General features: G+C 35.8%; 1 protein-coding gene across 2 annotated transcripts in view; it reads left to right on the forward strand.

Moving 5' to 3' along the window:
• LOC130815220 (protein transport protein SEC24 B-like) overlaps positions 1–17,750 on the forward strand; it is a 39,685-nt gene that overhangs the window by 13,070 nt on the left and 8,865 nt on the right. For both annotated transcript variants that reach the window (XM_057681608.1, XM_057681607.1), the window contains 8 exons: positions 9,348–9,467; positions 10,770–10,850; positions 11,339–11,416; positions 11,501–11,593; positions 12,610–12,664; positions 13,142–13,215; positions 16,398–16,469; positions 16,603–16,686. In XM_057681608.1, the coding sequence (XP_057537591.1) occupies positions 9,348–9,467; positions 10,770–10,850; positions 11,339–11,416; positions 11,501–11,593; positions 12,610–12,664; positions 13,142–13,215; positions 16,398–16,469; positions 16,603–16,686 (657 nt within the window). The remainder of the gene's footprint in view (positions 1–9,347; positions 9,468–10,769; positions 10,851–11,338; positions 11,417–11,500; positions 11,594–12,609; positions 12,665–13,141; positions 13,216–16,397; positions 16,470–16,602; positions 16,687–17,750) is intronic.

The raw sequence follows: 17,750 nt of genomic DNA on the forward strand, positions 1-17,750 counted from the left end.
AAAGGCGGTGACACAAACCAAATCCTGCTTGACTATTATTTTGAAAACTCAAAGGTTCACTAGTTTGCAAGTAAAAAATTTATAAAAAAATAGTCTAAGCATGCATACATACAAGAGGAACAAGAGAAAATCATATCCAGACCGAACACAAAACAACTCAACAATTCCCCCAAGTCGAATTGAGCAGTGTCCTCAATGCGACAAAGGCTTAAAGAAAATGCGAGGGTTCTAGTCATCACTCTCATCATCATCATTATCATCATATTCTTCATCCTCATTATCATCCTCCTTCTCATCATCCTCCTCCTCATCATCCTTGTCATCTCGAAGTACTGGCGCCACCAACCTCACCATAAACATACCCAAAGTCACCAGGCGGAGGCGTGTACCATGATGGATGCACATGATCCAGAAGGATGTGCCCCTGCCTATAGTGATGGTGATAAATAGGATATTGGCTCTATCGGTAATCGACCATGAACTGATTGAACCGACTTTGGTGAGCCTTTATCCGGTTAAACCTTTGGTCAAAATCGTCCATACCCAAATGTAAACGCTATAAAGAGGCCAGGATGGGGTCTGTGGTATCATGGGGTGGTGATGGTGGGGGTGGAGGTGCTGCATGTGAGGGGCGACCTTCTTCATAAGTAGAAGAGTCACCTTGCCCAAAAGTAGGCATGAATCCACCTCGCCTCCGATGGTAGTACTGGTTGTGGAAAGGCTCAGGTTGAGGCCTCTAAGATCAACTTCTTTCTTTGGCACTTTACACTCTAAGATAGCACTACATTCCCCACTCAGTGTCTGTACACCTGTTTCTGGCAGCTTTCTCTTGTTAGATAACACCTCCTTTAGAATTTTGGCATAAGAAGGCATCTCCTTATAGCATCGATGAAAGGAATGTTGATTTCAAGCTTACCCCGAATTAGTGCTAGACTTTTTGAGTTCTATTACCATTACACAAAACAATGCTGGTGAATCCACATTTTATTTTAGGATAGAAGGAGTGGAGCAAGAACTCATTGTTTTAGATCTTGCTGATTTATTTGGTTTAACTGATAGTGGGGAGGGCATGGATTATTGCCAACACCCCTCCCAGATTTGGCCTTTAATTTCAGGTGAACACTTAACCAACCTTCAAAACTTAGTTTTAAAAAAGGTTCACCATCCTGCAATCAGGATTTGGTTCAAGTCATGGCTTTCACGATATGGGCCAAATCTGAGTCTAATAAAGCAAATAGTAACGATTTGATTGCCTTAGGCTCCTTCCTCCGCCCCGAATGGGGTTTTAGACCAAACCTTGTCAGGCTTCTAGTAAACACGTTCCGCCTTACTATCAATCAACCCAATACGGTACGTACACCGATTCAGTTTGGCGGACTCATCACTCACATAGTTATGCATTTTGGGTGGAGAGGTGAAAGGGTTTAACCTCGTGAGACTACCACCATTAGTATTGTCCACTTAGTCCAATCTAAGTGGCTTGACGTTGTCAACAGACAAAACTAGTGGAAGATCCATGTTTGGCCAGTTGGTATCCTCCTTCCCAACGTGAACCTCCCTGATTTAGTCCCTAATTGTGCCTTTTATCTCTTTAGACAGGAGGCACCTCTTCTTGAGCCTATTGCAGTGGAGAGGACTCAACCTGAGCCTTTCCACAACCAGTATTCCCCGCGGAGGCGAGGTGAATTCATGCCTACTTTTGGGCAAGGTGGCTCTTCTACTTATGAAGAAGGTCACCCCTCACATGCAGCACCCCCACCCCCACCATCACCACCCCATGATATAACAGACTCCGTCCTGACCTCTTTACATTGTTTACATTTGCGTATGGACGGTTTTGACCGGATAGAGGTTCACCAAAGTCAGTCTGATCAGTTTATGATCGATTACCGATAGAGCCAATATCCTATTTATGACCATCACTATAGGCAGGAGTACATCCCTCCGGATCATGTGCACCCATCATGGTACACGCCTCCGCCATGTTGACTTTGGGTATGTTTATGGTGAGGTTGGTGGGGCCAGTACTTCGGGCGGTACTTTTGGCCCCGGAGCTCAAGATGATGAGGATGATGATGATGAGGAGGATGATGATGATGATGAGAGTGATGACTAGAGCCCTCGCACTTTCTTCAAGCCTTTTGTCGCATTGAGGACACTGCTCAGTTCTCTTAGGGGAGGTGTTGAGTGGTTTTGTGTCCCATCTTGATATGCTTTTCTCTTGCTCCTCTTGTTTATATGCATGTTAGCAGTGGTTAGTTTTCTTGTTTGCTTCTTTTTAGTGGCTAGCTAGCCTTTTGTTATTGTTTGTTCTGTGTGAGCAATACTTACGTATAATTTGGTTCTTTGAATAGCTGTCTTGTATATCATTTGGGGCCACATTTTTGACTTGTGTATAGTATTTTAGCAACCTTAGACTATTTTTTCTAAAATTTTGACTTGGAAACCGGTGAACCTTTGAGTTTTCAAAACAATAGTCTGACAGGATTTGGTTTGTGGCACCGCCTTTGGGTATTTGTGGACATATTTTGAGGGCGTGAGTATTTATTGAGCCTCTACCGTGCATTCATATAGATTGATGAGATTGTGGATTTATAGCGCACTAGGCATTTGGCAACTTGGGTTTTGTATGGATCTAGCTATTGGTATTAGACTGTATCTATTTCTTTCTCTTACTCATTTTCATCCAACATTAAACCTCATCTATTTCTAGCCTACTCATGTCTCATACATTTCTTTCCTAATAGCATACTTGTTTAGTTTACTTTTGATGCAATAGGCCATAGTTAATCCTCTTTGGCATTTTTAAGTATTATAGGTCTTTATTTTATTTCATTTAAATCACTACGTGTGTATGGTTATGGTGATTGTATTTTAGTTTGTCGTTGTACATCCTTAATCATTATAAGTCTCCTTTTTGCTCATAGTTGACCATACTATTATACTAGTCCGAAGGTCAATGATTATGTATATACTTCTCCACTACATTTTTATATATTTATATCCCTCTTTGAGTTATCCGTAATGTATATTAGAAAGTAAAAGAAAACCTTGATCGGGACTTTACGTGCTTCAATAATAATACCACAAGTGCACGGTGTAGCTTAGTATGACGACAAGTGCGGGTCGAATCTACAGGGAGTGGGGGTTAAGTTAATGGTTTCTCGATCGATAGTGCGTTCAAAAACATATAATATGATGTCTGGTGATAGAAATACCTAAAGCAAGCAATCAAAAATACTTGATGAAAACTAAGTATAAAAGTAAATAAGAATGCATTGAACTAAAGCAAGGATAATATGATCAATAAGCTAAAGAGGCATAGGCTAGACTTTCTCATCAAAGTAGTGTTTACTAAACTTCAACCTAAGGTCATGGATGTTTTGATATGGGGAAGAACGTATCGTAAATACCAATGTTCTCTCTCGAGGAACAAAAGCTTCTTAAAACATACTCAACTACCTATTCTCATGACGCTAAGCACAATTTAAGACATGAAGCCTACAGTCAACATTTCCAATTAAAGTATCTACCTATTCTCATGGAGATGACTTAATTTTTGAGCATCGATTATCGTTGAAAATCGTCTTTCACCCTCAATTTAACGACATTACAACAATGATAGCAAAATCCATCTTAAACGATAAACAACACAGCAAAGCATAAGGTAAGGAAAGCAATTTAGACTACATACATAGCCTAAGCCACAATGAACTACTCACTCATACTCATATTGAAATTGTAAATTGCAAACAAGCCAAGAATCATAGATGAATGAATTTAACTAGATTACTCTAAAAAGATGAATGCAATGTAGGTTGAAGAATTACAAGCATGAATATATGAAAATGTAAGCAATCAATCAAAGATAACAAAGTGACATTGAATTGAAAGCAATATAAGCAAAAGATAGAATTTTCTCTCTTAGTTCAATCCAAGGAAGAGCAACATGATTGTTGATGATTCAAATTAATACCTTTAAATAGCTTTATAAATAATACATCAATGGATGAAGAATCCAAATTGATAAAATGCTATAATAAAGGATTGAAATTGAGATTCTAATTGAAATTGAAAGTTCTTGATTGAAATGAAGGAGAAATTGTGCTAAACACTATGTTTTGATTGAAATGAAAGCTAAACTATGAAGAATACATAAAAGTTACTGAAATTGAAGGGTGAAATCTGAATGCCTGAGCTCCATTTTCCTCTTTATTTTATAGACTTCACAAAGCAAGTGGGGGTGGTGGTTTCATGATTGCTCCACCACCCCTAGGTTGTAGGAGGGAGGTGTCACCCCTAATTGATAGGGTAGGGTGGCTATACAGTCCTAGCAGCAGCAATGGAGGAAGCAAATCTGATTGGACCTCAAATGGTATTTAAATAGATTGCAAAAGCTGCTGATTACCCATTTCGCTCAGCCCGAGCCAACCCGCATGGTCGAGCCACCATCAGGTGCTTTGTTCAAAACTTGAAGAAATTAGGCAGAAGGTTGAAAAATGGTCTGTGCGATCCGAGCCATCTTGCTCGATCTGGTCTAGCGGATGCCTTTTACCCCTGGAATGCAGCCTGCTAATGATCAAGAGCTACCGGAAATGTAACTGCAACTCGCTCGTCCTGAACCACTCTGCTCGACCAGGTCGATCGACCTTCAGGAGGACTTTGTTCAGCTTCTGATCTCAAGTACAGGTATAGGGCTGCTCGAGCTAGCTTGGCTCGAGCCAGTTTGGTCGAGTGGCTTAAAATGCCTTACTTTGGCTCTTGTTTTGGCTTGTTTTCTTGACTTGGCTCATCGAGGCCTTGCTCCCTTGAGCCTTCGGAGTTGGGTGAGCAGCGTATGCGTCAAAAGTACTTGATTTGTGCTCGGTTTGATTAGTTTTACCCGAAATGCAAAAAATAACAAAACACCAATCCAAGCGTAAAATCCTAAATAAACAAGTATAGCTGTATCAAATCCCAACATTATTAAACCAAACAGTAGGGATAAAATTCGAATAAAATGCAGCTAACATAAAGTTAATGGTTGTTAATGAAATTCTAACATGAAGACAAGTAATAATATAACGGTGAAATATCATTATAATGGTAAAATAACGGACATTACACGTTATGTAACGGTCAACGCGGCGTTTTGACCGTGAAAATTCATGCACCGTTATATAATAGGATTTAACGTTGTGACAACTTTCAAACAGGTTATATAACGGGTGTTACGTAAAGTAAGGATGGAGTTTTTATTCCATGAGATTGACACCTCATCTCATTGTAGCATGCTTGCATTATTGATGTCTTCTCAATCAACTCACAAAAAATAGTGCAACTTAGCAAGTGGACAAAAGCAGATTCACTGGCATGCAAGGGAAAAGTACGAGCATTTGGGTGGGTGGGTCGCTCCCTTTATTACCCCTTGAAATATGGGACTAAGAAGTTAAAACAATTTTCTCTTCATCTTCTTACTCTAACTAATACATACCATTTCCAACCATTATTCAGTAGGGCACCCTCCATGGAGTTCCTTAATCATGATTCACTCATCTCACAATCCATAAACAGTACCCAATCATCTCATTCCCTGTAAACTTAGCCACTGAAGTTCAACCACCACCTCTTTATGCTCTTCCTTCTTCCCTTTTATAAGGTGATCTTCCATGATAGATATTCTCTTTCGCTTTCCCCTCCGTTCATCAATCCCTTCAACGAGAATTCTAGGTCCACCACCGGAGTCACATTAGACAACATTTTTGTAACAGTGTTACCTGGATCGCTGAACGAAGCCTCGATCCACGATCCAGAACGTTCGACCTAGATCGTGGGTCAAACGCAACCCAGATTGCTAGTAACCCCGTATGTTGATATAGAGTGAAGCTTCTTGTTGTTTGTTGAAAAACTAAGGAAAAAAAGAAGAAACATAGCTTACTTTCTGTTTTTAATGGAGGGAAGAAAATGGGGAAGAAGATGAAGTATACCAGCCAACTCGCATAGCCGCACAGTTTTTCCTTGTAGAAGTTAGAAGTAATTAGTTTAAAGTTAAAACTTAAAGGTATAGTCTACTTTTGACTTGACATATTTTCCATTAGAATGGGCTGGCCCACTACTTTAAAAAGGGGTAAATAAACACAGATTCATTTAAATTTAAATATATCACATGTCTTAATTCTTTTCTCTTTCTCTTTCTTTCAGAAGTACTTTCCCTTTTTATGTGTACATTCTTTTTCTTTTCTTTTTCTTTTTCTTATCTTTTCGTAATTTTTTTTGCTGATATGTTTCAATACTATTCCTTAATTTTTATTTTTACTAATCTAATTATTAAGAGTAAATTATAACACCAAAAATACCAATTGTTCCGCAGTCACCTCGGATAGTGTCCCGCGTTTCCTATCCCGTCCCACGTCTCGAGCCGTATTGCGTTCTAGGTAACTATGTTTTGTCCCATTGTCTTTGCCCTCTGTTTTTCACATGCTCATTGCTAGCCTCCATCTCGATTTCTCGATTTCTCGTTATTTTTGGGAAACTATTTGGACTCCTTGATTTTCTCGCTCTATTTTTTGAGGCATCCTGTAATCAGCTAATGACATCCATGGCTGTCCTCGCCTTTTCCGACTCCAATGGATTTTCCAAGTCCACCCCCGGAACCACAATTTATAAAGGCCATCTCCACTTTTTCTTCTTCCTTTTCTCACAGGTTGTGTCAAGCACCTCCACTATTCCTTGGAAACTTTTGTACTTCTTAGGTCACCGGATTTTCACCACTCTCCACATACTTCTATCTTGCTCTTCTTCATCTTCCGTCTTCCATATTTTTTGCTCTCTGTCTTTTTTTCTTTTGAAACTCTAATTTCTTCTACTTTTTGATTTTTCTAGTTAATACTTCACCACTTTTGTTGAAGATTTTTACACTTATATCCTTACTCTCGCCTTTGAACCCTAAAATTTCACCTATGACGTTTTCTTTGAGATAGAATTCTGGCTCTCCTTCACCGTGTACACCTGATATTTACTCTTTTCCTTTCTTTGCGATGAATTTTGAGCAGACTCGTTGCATTATGTCTTCTTGAAGGAAGTTATTTTCTTAACCTCTTCAAGGCCTTTCTTCACTTGCTTGTTTAATTCAATTGTCAATTTGTTATACTACTTCAGGAATTTTTGCTTTGGTTTCTTGAGTTGTCTGCCATGGCGCAGCATCCACCAAACCAAATCTTCTGCCAGATTTAAAGTTATAGGCTGCTTCTTCGAGAACTGTATTGCTCTGATACCAATCATCAGAAATCAATTTGCTCTGATACTAATAATTGATTGGATCCATAGCTATAGTTGATAGACGAAACGAAGTGGCAAGAATTGTGAGTATGTTGTAATTAAGAGAATATGTAAATGAATCTTATATTATTGTAAATCAAAGATTATAGTATAACGTAAAAAAGTAAAGATTAGACAAACATTTAAGAGGGCTTGTTACTCTCTCGAGAATGAGTATGAACTCACCAATGTTTTACAATTTTTTCCTCATCCCCTTTCAAAAATCCTTTCCTTTATTTATACAATTTTCTTTAAATAACTACATAATACCCTTATACCCAATGTATCACAGATTGCTCCAACTATCAAGGAATAAAATTTATGAGCCATTCGATGAAGCTATCAGAAAAAGTTATAGAAATACATATGAGATGAGCTACGAACTTATCAAAGAATGGATTTGGATTTGTGCTAGGAGTTTTTTTAATGGCAACAATTCATCTTATGAGACAAATAATTGATTAGTATAGGGATAAAAAAAGACTTGCACATGATTTTTATTGATTTGGAAAAAGCATACGACAAGGTAGCACGAGAAGTAATTTGGTGGGCAATGACAAAGAAGGGTATTCCTAAGAAAAACATTACTATAGTATGGGATAATTATCGATAAACAAAGACAAATGTTAGGACATGTAGAGGAACAATAGAAGATTTTAGCCCTAAGTCCCATTCTTTTTGCAGTCTTCCTAGATGATATAAATCGATAGATACAAGGAGACATGCCTAGGTGCATGTTGTTTGCCGATGACATTGTTTCGATAGATGTGACCGAGGAGAGGTAAACACTAAATTAGAATGATATGAAGAGTAAGAGTCACAAGTATTCAAATAAATTAAGAGTAAAACAATGTACATGAAGTGTAACTTTGGCAAAAATGAGATAGTGAGAGATACTATAAATCTAGGATGGAAAGAAATAGCTCCAAGTAGACACTTGTAATACCTTGGGTCCATATTCTCGAGTAGTGGGGACATCTAAAAAGATATGACCCATAGGATTTAGTGTGGGTGGCAAACATAGAGAGTGACTATTGAAATATTATGTAATTAAGGTATGCCAAAAAGATAAGTTTTATAGGAACAATTATTTGACCAATACTACTATATGAAATGAATGTTGGACTTTTTGAATTGATCTTATTAGGAAGATGGAAGTAGGAAAATGCAAAGCCTTCGACAAATGAGTGGGCATACCTTGAGGGATAAAAACGAGTTGAGAAGATACAAGACTGGGTTTGGAAGTCGCAAATATTTAGGAAAAGTTGAAAGATAAATGTTTAAGATGGTATGAGCATATACTGGGTATTAGCTAACCGGTTAGAAAGATGGAAAGTTGGAACTCGATAGTCTTAATTAAAGGGGAAGAAAGACCAAAGATGACCTAAAGGGTGGAAGTGAAAAGGGATATGAAGGATTTAGACTTACAGATTAAGATGGTTAAAAATCGAAATGAATGGCGAAAAGAATCCACATGGATAACCATTGGAATTGGTGTATTAGTTTAAGTAGTGGACCTCAATTTTTTGTGATTAAAACTTTGACGTTGTTGTTGATACTGTTTTAAGATTTTGCTACTACTGTAATCCCTTTTTTATTTGCTATGACTCGATTAATTCACTAAAACAGTAAAATTGGAATTGAAAGATTAAAAGGACAAAAAGAGAGATTATACTATAAAATTGATGATTAAAGGAACATTACTAAAGATAGATCAAGCACTTTGAGAAGCTTGAGGTCTCTCTTTCTTGCTTTTCATGATATTAATGAGCCTCTAATTCCTCTTATTTATAAGAAAACTACCACTTAAAACTAACTTATTCCCCAAGTTACTCCTAATATAGTAATTACCTAATTACCCCTTTGTAAACCATTATCCCCAAATATCAAGTCATAGCATTATTTTGTTATGTCATTTGGCGTGGGTGGGGGAGTTGTTTAGCGGTTCTCTCTTTCTTGCTTTTCTTTGTCTACATATGTACTAGTTACTTACATGCTCTTGTTTCTTCTTCTAATTCACAAATGTGTTTCATCAATCCTTGTTTTTTCAGGTACGTAATCCAATGCCTGCAGTCTTTTTCTTCCTTATTGATGTATCCATGAATGCATTACAAACTGGTGCAACTGCAGCAGCTTGCAGTGCTATCAATCAAGTTATTGTTGACCTACCAGTAAGTTCGTTAATTCTTTTTTTTTTATTTATTTTTATTTTTTATTTTTTTTAATTTCTACTTTTTGCTTATCTAGACAACATATTTGCTTCTATCTTTATTCGAAACTAAATCAAGAATTTTATTTTCATTCGACCTTATAAAAATGGTTCAATTGTGTTTTGCTGTACACCAGTGGAATTTCTTTGTGACAGTGATTACCAAGGGGTGATTAAATCTGTTACTGCATGTTTGATGTTCTAGGTACACTCATTCTTAGCAACTTTACTACAATAATAAAAAGCATTATTGATATGACTGTAACAAACTAGAGGAGCAAACCAGAATTCTGTTATTAGGTTTGTGCTCTCATTTTGGAAGGTCCTTAATACTTCAAGTTCATGTGCTAATAATGAGAAATCATTCACTCATAAAACTGACATTGGCGAATATGAAACCAAAACAAAGCCCTGGATAAAGATTAAGATGAAGAGAGGGATTCTTTGCCTTTTAGGGTATGCATGGATTAGGAGTAAATATTTATAGGAAAAATAAAAAGTCAGAATATGAAAAAAAGACTGTTAGAGTATATAATTAGAAGAATTTTATTGGTACAAAAGGAAAAAATTGTTGTAAAGTGATGAAGGGATCTTGAGTATCTTGTATACTTGGTTGGTTCAAACTTCAGATTCAGATAGATTGATCTTAATATCTTGCTTTCATCTTAAACTTCGACTTTTTTGGGGTATGAACATCTAGTTGGCTTTAAAAGGTTCCACCTGATTTTTGAGAGTTTACTAGCATATCAAGTTAGGTTCGGGACTTCGGGTGGACTGATTAGTCAATAATTTTTTGCATTTTGTGTGTTTAATTTGCATGTTAGTATTTCAGGTGTGTAAAAAGGCTCAATGCGAGTTTTGGTTGATCTCTTTCTCAGTTTTTTTGTTAAGGGTAGAATCAGATTGGTCATTGTTGACTTGTGATGGCCAAGAATTTTTTTCATAACTTCTTTATTTTCTTCCAAGATGAAATTTTTATCTATAGATTATTCTCAATTGAGTTAAGTTTGAAGGGAATTTACAACTCTTTGATTCCTACTTGTGATAGCCAAGGGTTTGCTTCTCTTCTTTTCTTACAACACCTTTTTTTTCTTTTGTAGTGTAACTTTCCCATAGATCTTCTGTTTTTGTGTTGAATTTTGTTTGTGTTGATTTAATTTCATTGTGTTTCTTTGAAGCATTTCTAAAGTGTAATTGTTGGTGCATTGGTGTCTGTGATTTCATTTGTGATGATTGTATTGTTTTATTATATAATATATTACAGGATGGTCCGAGAACTATGGTGGGAATTGCAACATTTAATTCCACAATACATTTTTACAACCTGAAGCGTGCGTCACAGCAGGTGTGCTCTGCTGTACACGTTTTTATTTTGTTCATTGAATCTTTGCCTTTTTGTTTGGCATGAATTTCATAATTGTTGTTCAGACCCGACTTTAGTAGTTAAAGGCTTCCATCATGCACGGATCATGTATTCATCAAATAGTAGATAGAAAAAACTTTTTCGGAACTCTAATTTTGTTGATTACTAGAAAAAACTTTTTTTATTCATATTTCCTCCTTTATGGTGCTTTTTATCGTTTCATTTTCGTGTTGCTTCAGGCAGGTGCAGAAGGAAGTATACATGAGATTTTAGGTTATTTTACTGTTTATATAGGGAACTCATGATCACTCAATTAATTTGTTCAACGTTCTGATTTCTATTTGTGTTGCTTGCTTATTTGTTCTATACTTAACATAAATAGAAAATATAGCATAAGATATCTACTGGTTGCTGGTCTTTTGTTTGTACTGAATGCTAAATGGTACTTAATTTTGGAAAATTTATTGCAGCCATTAATGCTCATAGTTCCTGATGTACAAGATGTTTATACACCTCTTGAAACTGATGTGATAGTTCCGCTTTCAGAGGTAGGCTATTGATCAAATCATTATGTCACTATTCCAATTAATGTTATTGTTGACCTAAATTTGGCATTTCTTCATTGATCTCAGTGCCGTCAGCATGTGGGGTTATTGTTGGAAAGCATTCCAACCATGTTTGAGACTAATAAAATGGCAGATTCAGCTCTTGGTGCAGCAATGAAGGTTGGTGTCATACATCTAATGATGTTTACTTGATGTTCCAAGAAGTTTTGATTAGTTTAATCGCTGATACGTGGGAAGATTCGATTTTCTTCTTGTTGGAACAATTGAAGATTCTAATTTATGTACATTGGATTTCAACGTTCATTTCTTTGATGTCCATTCCCACAATTTATTTAAACTGATGACCTCTTATTAAGACAGTTTTTTGTACTTACTAAAATATAGGACATTTCTCTAAAATCTCGTTAAATTTTCCAAACATAAAGGTTATTGGTAATATTTGTATTAAAGAGAAGTTGCACATGATGTCAGCTACCAAGGGTTAATTGGAAACAAGTTTTGTTAGTGTTATCAGAGCACTGACCAAGGTAAGGTTGCTTACAACTGACCCCCAAAACCCTATCCTAGGTGGGAGCTACTTAATTGCATTGGGGTAACGGAATGCTGTTGTTGTTGTTGTCGGGATCACCCATATAGAAAAGGAGGGCTGTAGTTGAAAGTGTTCGATTGAGTGGATTAATCGTGCTATGAGAACTCAATTTGTAGCAAAGAGAATGAAGAGTAGTGGGAAAGGCGTACTTTTATTGCAAAGTTTATGTGTGCGGTATGTACAGATAAACCCAAATTTCTGTTCTAGAAGACTTGGCCCTAGTCTATAAAACTCTACTTAGTAAAAGATATTATTTTCAAGAATACTCTCCATACTATTCCATTCTTCCTTTAGCAACATGTTCATTTTTATCTTTACATGGATTTTTGTTGTAGTTGCATTTCTCCCAAAACTGGCTTATTTAGAATTAAATCAAGTTTTTTTTGCACACATTTCTCTATCTAATGCTAACCCTGCTTTTCTACGGCAATTATATTTACACTTGGCTTCACAAGTAATTCTACCAAGGATAAATACATCTCATTGTGATAAAAAGAGTCTACCATATCATATCCTCAGAATTTCTTTTGAAATTTAAATTAAAGATTGTTGTTGGGGTTGTAAGTTATGTCTCTTCTTGTTTCAGGCTGCATTTTTGGCAATGAAGAGTACTGGTGGAAAACTTTTGGTTTTTCAGTCAGGCAAGTCTCAAATCATATCCATGCATTGAGATTTGGTTTTCTTTCACTATTTGAAACCCTATTTATTTGGACTCTTATAGATCAACGTCCTATGTTTGTCCATGCAATGTGTGTGTTGCGTTTTTCCTAGGCATATTTCTGCAGTTGATGGTTATTCTGATTTAAAGGATAAGCATCAACTGTATATAAGACATTCTCTGTCCTTTGACTAACAAGAGTATGGTGCGATTGCAAGGAAGGGCCAGAGCTGCCTAAATTTGATTACCTAACAATTTCTGGCTGTGCTTGTGTTGATGTGAGTATTAGACATAAATTTTTCTTGGAGTACTCTTAGCAAAATTGTACTTAATATATTAAGCTGTTTGTGTTGGTTTAACTATATGTAAATAGGATTTCTGTGTAGACATTCTTTTGATACCTCTGTTCTTCCTGAATTATATATTTTTAGCTTATTGATGTGTCGAGAATTTCTTGCAGTGTTACCATCAGTTGGCATTGGTGCACTTTCTGCTAGGGTGGCAGAAGGTGGATCTAATACTTATGTTCAGAAGGTAACTTTCAGCAATATTTATGATCTTGTTTCTAATAACATTATTTTTTTTGGTATCTTAAAGGCTATGTTCTTTGCTCCGCAAAATTAAGTTGACCAGATCATGTCTGGTGTGGTCTTTGGTATGATCTGTGTGGTTTGATTAAATATGATTGAAATTAAAATACTAGTAATTTCATGAATTAAGGAGAAGAAAACAAGTCTCTTGGGCTAACATAAATTAACAGAATTTGGATGCTCCAGGAGCAGCTTAGATGTTAACGCTAGAACTTCAGCACTGAGCTTTCTAACATGATGTGTTTATTCAAAAAAGGGGTTAGTAGATTGGTATGTTCAAATTAAAGAGGGGAAGGTGCTGTAATAGATCGACCAAGACCCGTTTGCCGAAATTGATAGATGGACACTTCGAGTCTGCCCACTAACTCCCAAAAAGGATACTTTATTAATCACTAATCAAAAGCTAAGGAATTATTACACATATGGCTCTATATATAGCCTAATCCCCCAAAAGACAATTAAAAGATAACAACTATTCTAATTACAAAGTACAAACACTAATAAATATGAAATGTCGATAATGCCCTTGGACCCTTTGACCCGATTCATGACAGGTACATAGTAGGTAGAACCCATTGAATGTTCAGGAAAGTCTAGAAATTTGTCGTCGTTCTATTTGAAGCTTTACTATCATCAATTGAGAGCTCATGGCTTCCATATATTACCTCAGGTCTATTGAAAGCATCTATCTCATTAAAGGGTCTATTAGATGGTAGGATTTGGTTAACGTGCGAGATCATTATTTTGACTTTCATATTATAGTGGAGTTGATTAGTCTAGCAGTGTTTTAGAAAGAGGGTTATTATGTTTTTGGTTGGCTAGCTCGAGGCATGCTTCAACAGTAGAATTTATGTTAGGTGTCGTAGGCTTGTTGCTGTGGCATTGTGTGGAAAAATGTAGCATTATTAGTGATTTTTTTGTACTATGATTTTTGTTCGTTCCATTGCTGTAAATTGTAAAATGAATACTAAGAATATTAATAGGAAGTTATTATGTGGCAGATTATGATAAAGGGCAATAGCTAAACGTTGTCATGAATGTCCTCCCCCCCAACCCGAAGGAATTCATTGACATGATGGAGGCTCATGTTATCAGATGATTGCTTGTTTTTGCTGATACTTTTGTTTGTCTGCCAAAGGACACCACCATTGGCTTTTACTTATAACCTGTTCAGTGCATTGTAGTAATGCATGTCTGATAGTTGCCACCTATAACATTCATGGCTTCATATATGTTCTTTTAGCCATCTTACACCGTTAACTTTTCAGAATGTCAATTGAATTTATTTCTTCCGAATCTTTTATGCTTGAAATGAGAATTTAGCTCATTTTTCTTATCACTCTTGTTGTATTTTGGTGGAATTATGTTGATAAAGTAAACTTTTGGGCGCTTGGTTGGGGATACTTTACCTTTGTTGGGTTGTGTTTATAGCTTAAACATAGATGTGGGGTTCAAAATCTAACACTGCGGTCGCTTAAGTAGGTGGTGAGCTACAATCCGGGTCGTTCGACACGATTTGTAAGTCATTGGCGATATGGATCGTTGGGGTTCATGATTTAGATCGTTATATGGTTGACCTAAGATAGAGATTAAAGAAGTAATTGAAAAGAGAAAAGAGGAAAAGAAATGAGAAGATGTCGAGACAAAGAAGAGAAAGAAGACATACATGTGTGGCTGTGAGGAAGAAGATAGGGTATCATAATTCATAGCGACATCTACTTGTACTTTTATAATTTTCTTTTACCTTTTTATTTTTTCTCAATTTTTCTTAAGTTAGCTTTTTTTAGTGGATGTCGACATCCTACTACTATATATCTATGTGATCATTTTTTTCTTTCTTTTCCTTTTTTTTTTGCTTAAGTTATCTTTTTTTTTACTCGTACTTCTTTTTTTTCTTTATTTTATTAAATATTTATTTAATTTTAAAGACTTTTTTTTATTTATTTTCTCCGATTCTAAAATTTAAATTTATTTAGCTATTTTATTTAGTTATCGATCCCAAATTATACCTCAATTCTGATAGAATTGTTCCGCAACCCTGCAAAAATTGATCAGAAACCAATGCTTCTAGTTAGAGCTTCATCCCCAATAGTGGTTGTGTTTAACCTCTCTGAGAGGTTGGGGTTTAGAGTAAAGGCAATTTATTCCCTTATTTTTCGCTTTAAGGACCTTAGCTTATTTAGTTAACAAGCCTAATTCGCACCATATTCTCAGGGGATAGTTAAGGAGATAGATAAAGAAATTCATATAATGTTTTGAGGGTTCAAAACAAGAGGCACTATAAATTAGGAGAGATCCCTCTAAGTGAATGCTTTAAATACCCTGGGTCCATATTTTAGATTAGTGGGCATATTCAACAAGATGTGACTCAGAATTAATTGAGAGTAGCAAAAACGGAGAGCGACTATTGGAATATTATGATCGCTCTATGCCCTTAAATCTAAATGACACTTTTTATCGAACAACCATTAGACAAACACTACTAGATGGATCCAAATGTTGGTATTTTAGCAAGGATTATATTAGGCTGATGAGAATAGCAAAAATGTGAATACTTAGATGGATAAGTGTCATACCTTGAGGGATAAAATTTGAAACGAAGATATACGAAAGATTTAGGAGTTGCATTATTGAGAAAAGATGAAAGAGAATTGTGTAAGAAGGTTTTGGTATGTGCAAACATGAGGTATCATCGAACTAATAAGAAAAATAGAAAGTTGAAGCTCAAGAGATTTAAAATGAGGGCGAGGAAGACCGAAGATGACTTGGAGGCATGAGTGGAAAAGAATGTGAAAGATCTGAACTTACGAATTGAGATGATAGAAAATTAGACTGAATGGAGAAAAAAAATTCATGTGGACGACCATTAGAATTGATATATTGGTTCATGTATCCGACTCCAATCTATTGGGATTAAGGCTCCGACATTGTTGTTGTTGTATAGTTTTTCAATTTACAACAAAAGTCCTTATCTACATCCATTATTGCTTTTGCTTCTTGTGATTGTTCATATAGTTATTGTTAATTGTAATTTGTGATTGTCTTATTGGTTTTAACTATGGCTTTCATTACTATTCTTTTTATAATTTCACCACTTTCTTGGTTAAACTTTCCCCTTATTTGTAGGAAGCCCAAAGATTGCTCCAGCCTGCTGATAAGACATTCAAAGAATTTGCTATTGAATTTGCTGAGTTCCAGGTAAACTCAAAATCCTTTTTTCTTTTGGTAAATTCAAGAATTTCTATTGGGACATTTTCAATGATTACTTGTTGAACCTCTCTTTGAACATTAGTTCACTTGATAATTGATTCTTAAATTGGTGGTTGTTTAGGTTTGTGTGGATTTTTTCATCACCACCCAATCATATGTAGACATTGCTTCCATCTCTGTTGTTTCAAGGATTACTGGAGGACAGGTATTTATTGATAACTATTTTTTGGCTTTAGGTTTTACTTTCATATGCCTTATCAAACTACACACTTTTACTATTTTTTCCAGTTATACTGCTTACCACTTTTTTTAGTGGAGGCTGTTGATATCTAGTTTCTTGTCGTATTCTTTCAGAATCTAAAATTTTGCTGCATTTGATGTCATAGTGGTGGTTTGTTAAATTTTTTTACTAAACCATGTAGATAAGCTCTGTATATTAATATAGGCGATCATCTCTAGATTAATGTAGATGGCTATACCTGAGGTTGTAATATGCCAGAATTGACTTAGATGTAGAGGGCAAATAAGAATAAGGTCCAATTGGTGTTGTAAGACCATAACAAATAGAAAAGGTGAACCATTATAGATGATCTTATACGTTGATTTGTTTTGGTTCATGTAGCCAATAACCAATAACATAACTTGGGATATAGGTTTTGGCATTGTTCTTGTACTATATTCATGTAGTTGACCACATTTATGCCTTTCTTATTTAGGATTATGTTGGTACTAAGCCCTTTTTGCATGAGGTAGTTTTGACTCATTATAGTCTTTGGAATTGGATATATGGTATTTCATTGGGTAAAATGCTTCCTATGAGGCCATCAAAGTCTTCTACTCCTTGTTGACAAAACTTCTTCCCACAAAGAATTCTTCGGAAAAATAGAAAAAAAGGAGAATATTGCAAAATCTTATATGAGATGAATAGTAGGAATATCATTTTACAGAATATATAGATGGTAGTAAAGTATGAGGATAATAAGTGTTAAAAATGTTGAAATGAAGTTTGGGAAATATAAAGCTATAGCTTTGAAATGTGTGGGGTGCTCCCATATGCTAAGGCTCTAGGTGCAGGTAAAGTTGCTAGCTTTTAGGCCTTAGACAACCCAAAATCTTGTAACAAAGTTAAGAATCCTAAAAAACACATTGAATCTAGGAAAAAAAGAAGGAAAATAAAAGAAGGGAAGAGGAATAAAGATGAAGAAAAATCATACTAAATGCTATAGAAATTCATAGATTCTCAGTAACGGTCAAAGGAGTAGCATTGCA

This window comes from Amaranthus tricolor, chromosome 6 (genome assembly GCF_026212465.1).
Source record: "Amaranthus tricolor cultivar Red isolate AtriRed21 chromosome 6, ASM2621246v1, whole genome shotgun sequence".
Lineage (NCBI taxonomy): Eukaryota > Viridiplantae > Streptophyta > Magnoliopsida > Caryophyllales > Amaranthaceae > Amaranthus > Amaranthus tricolor.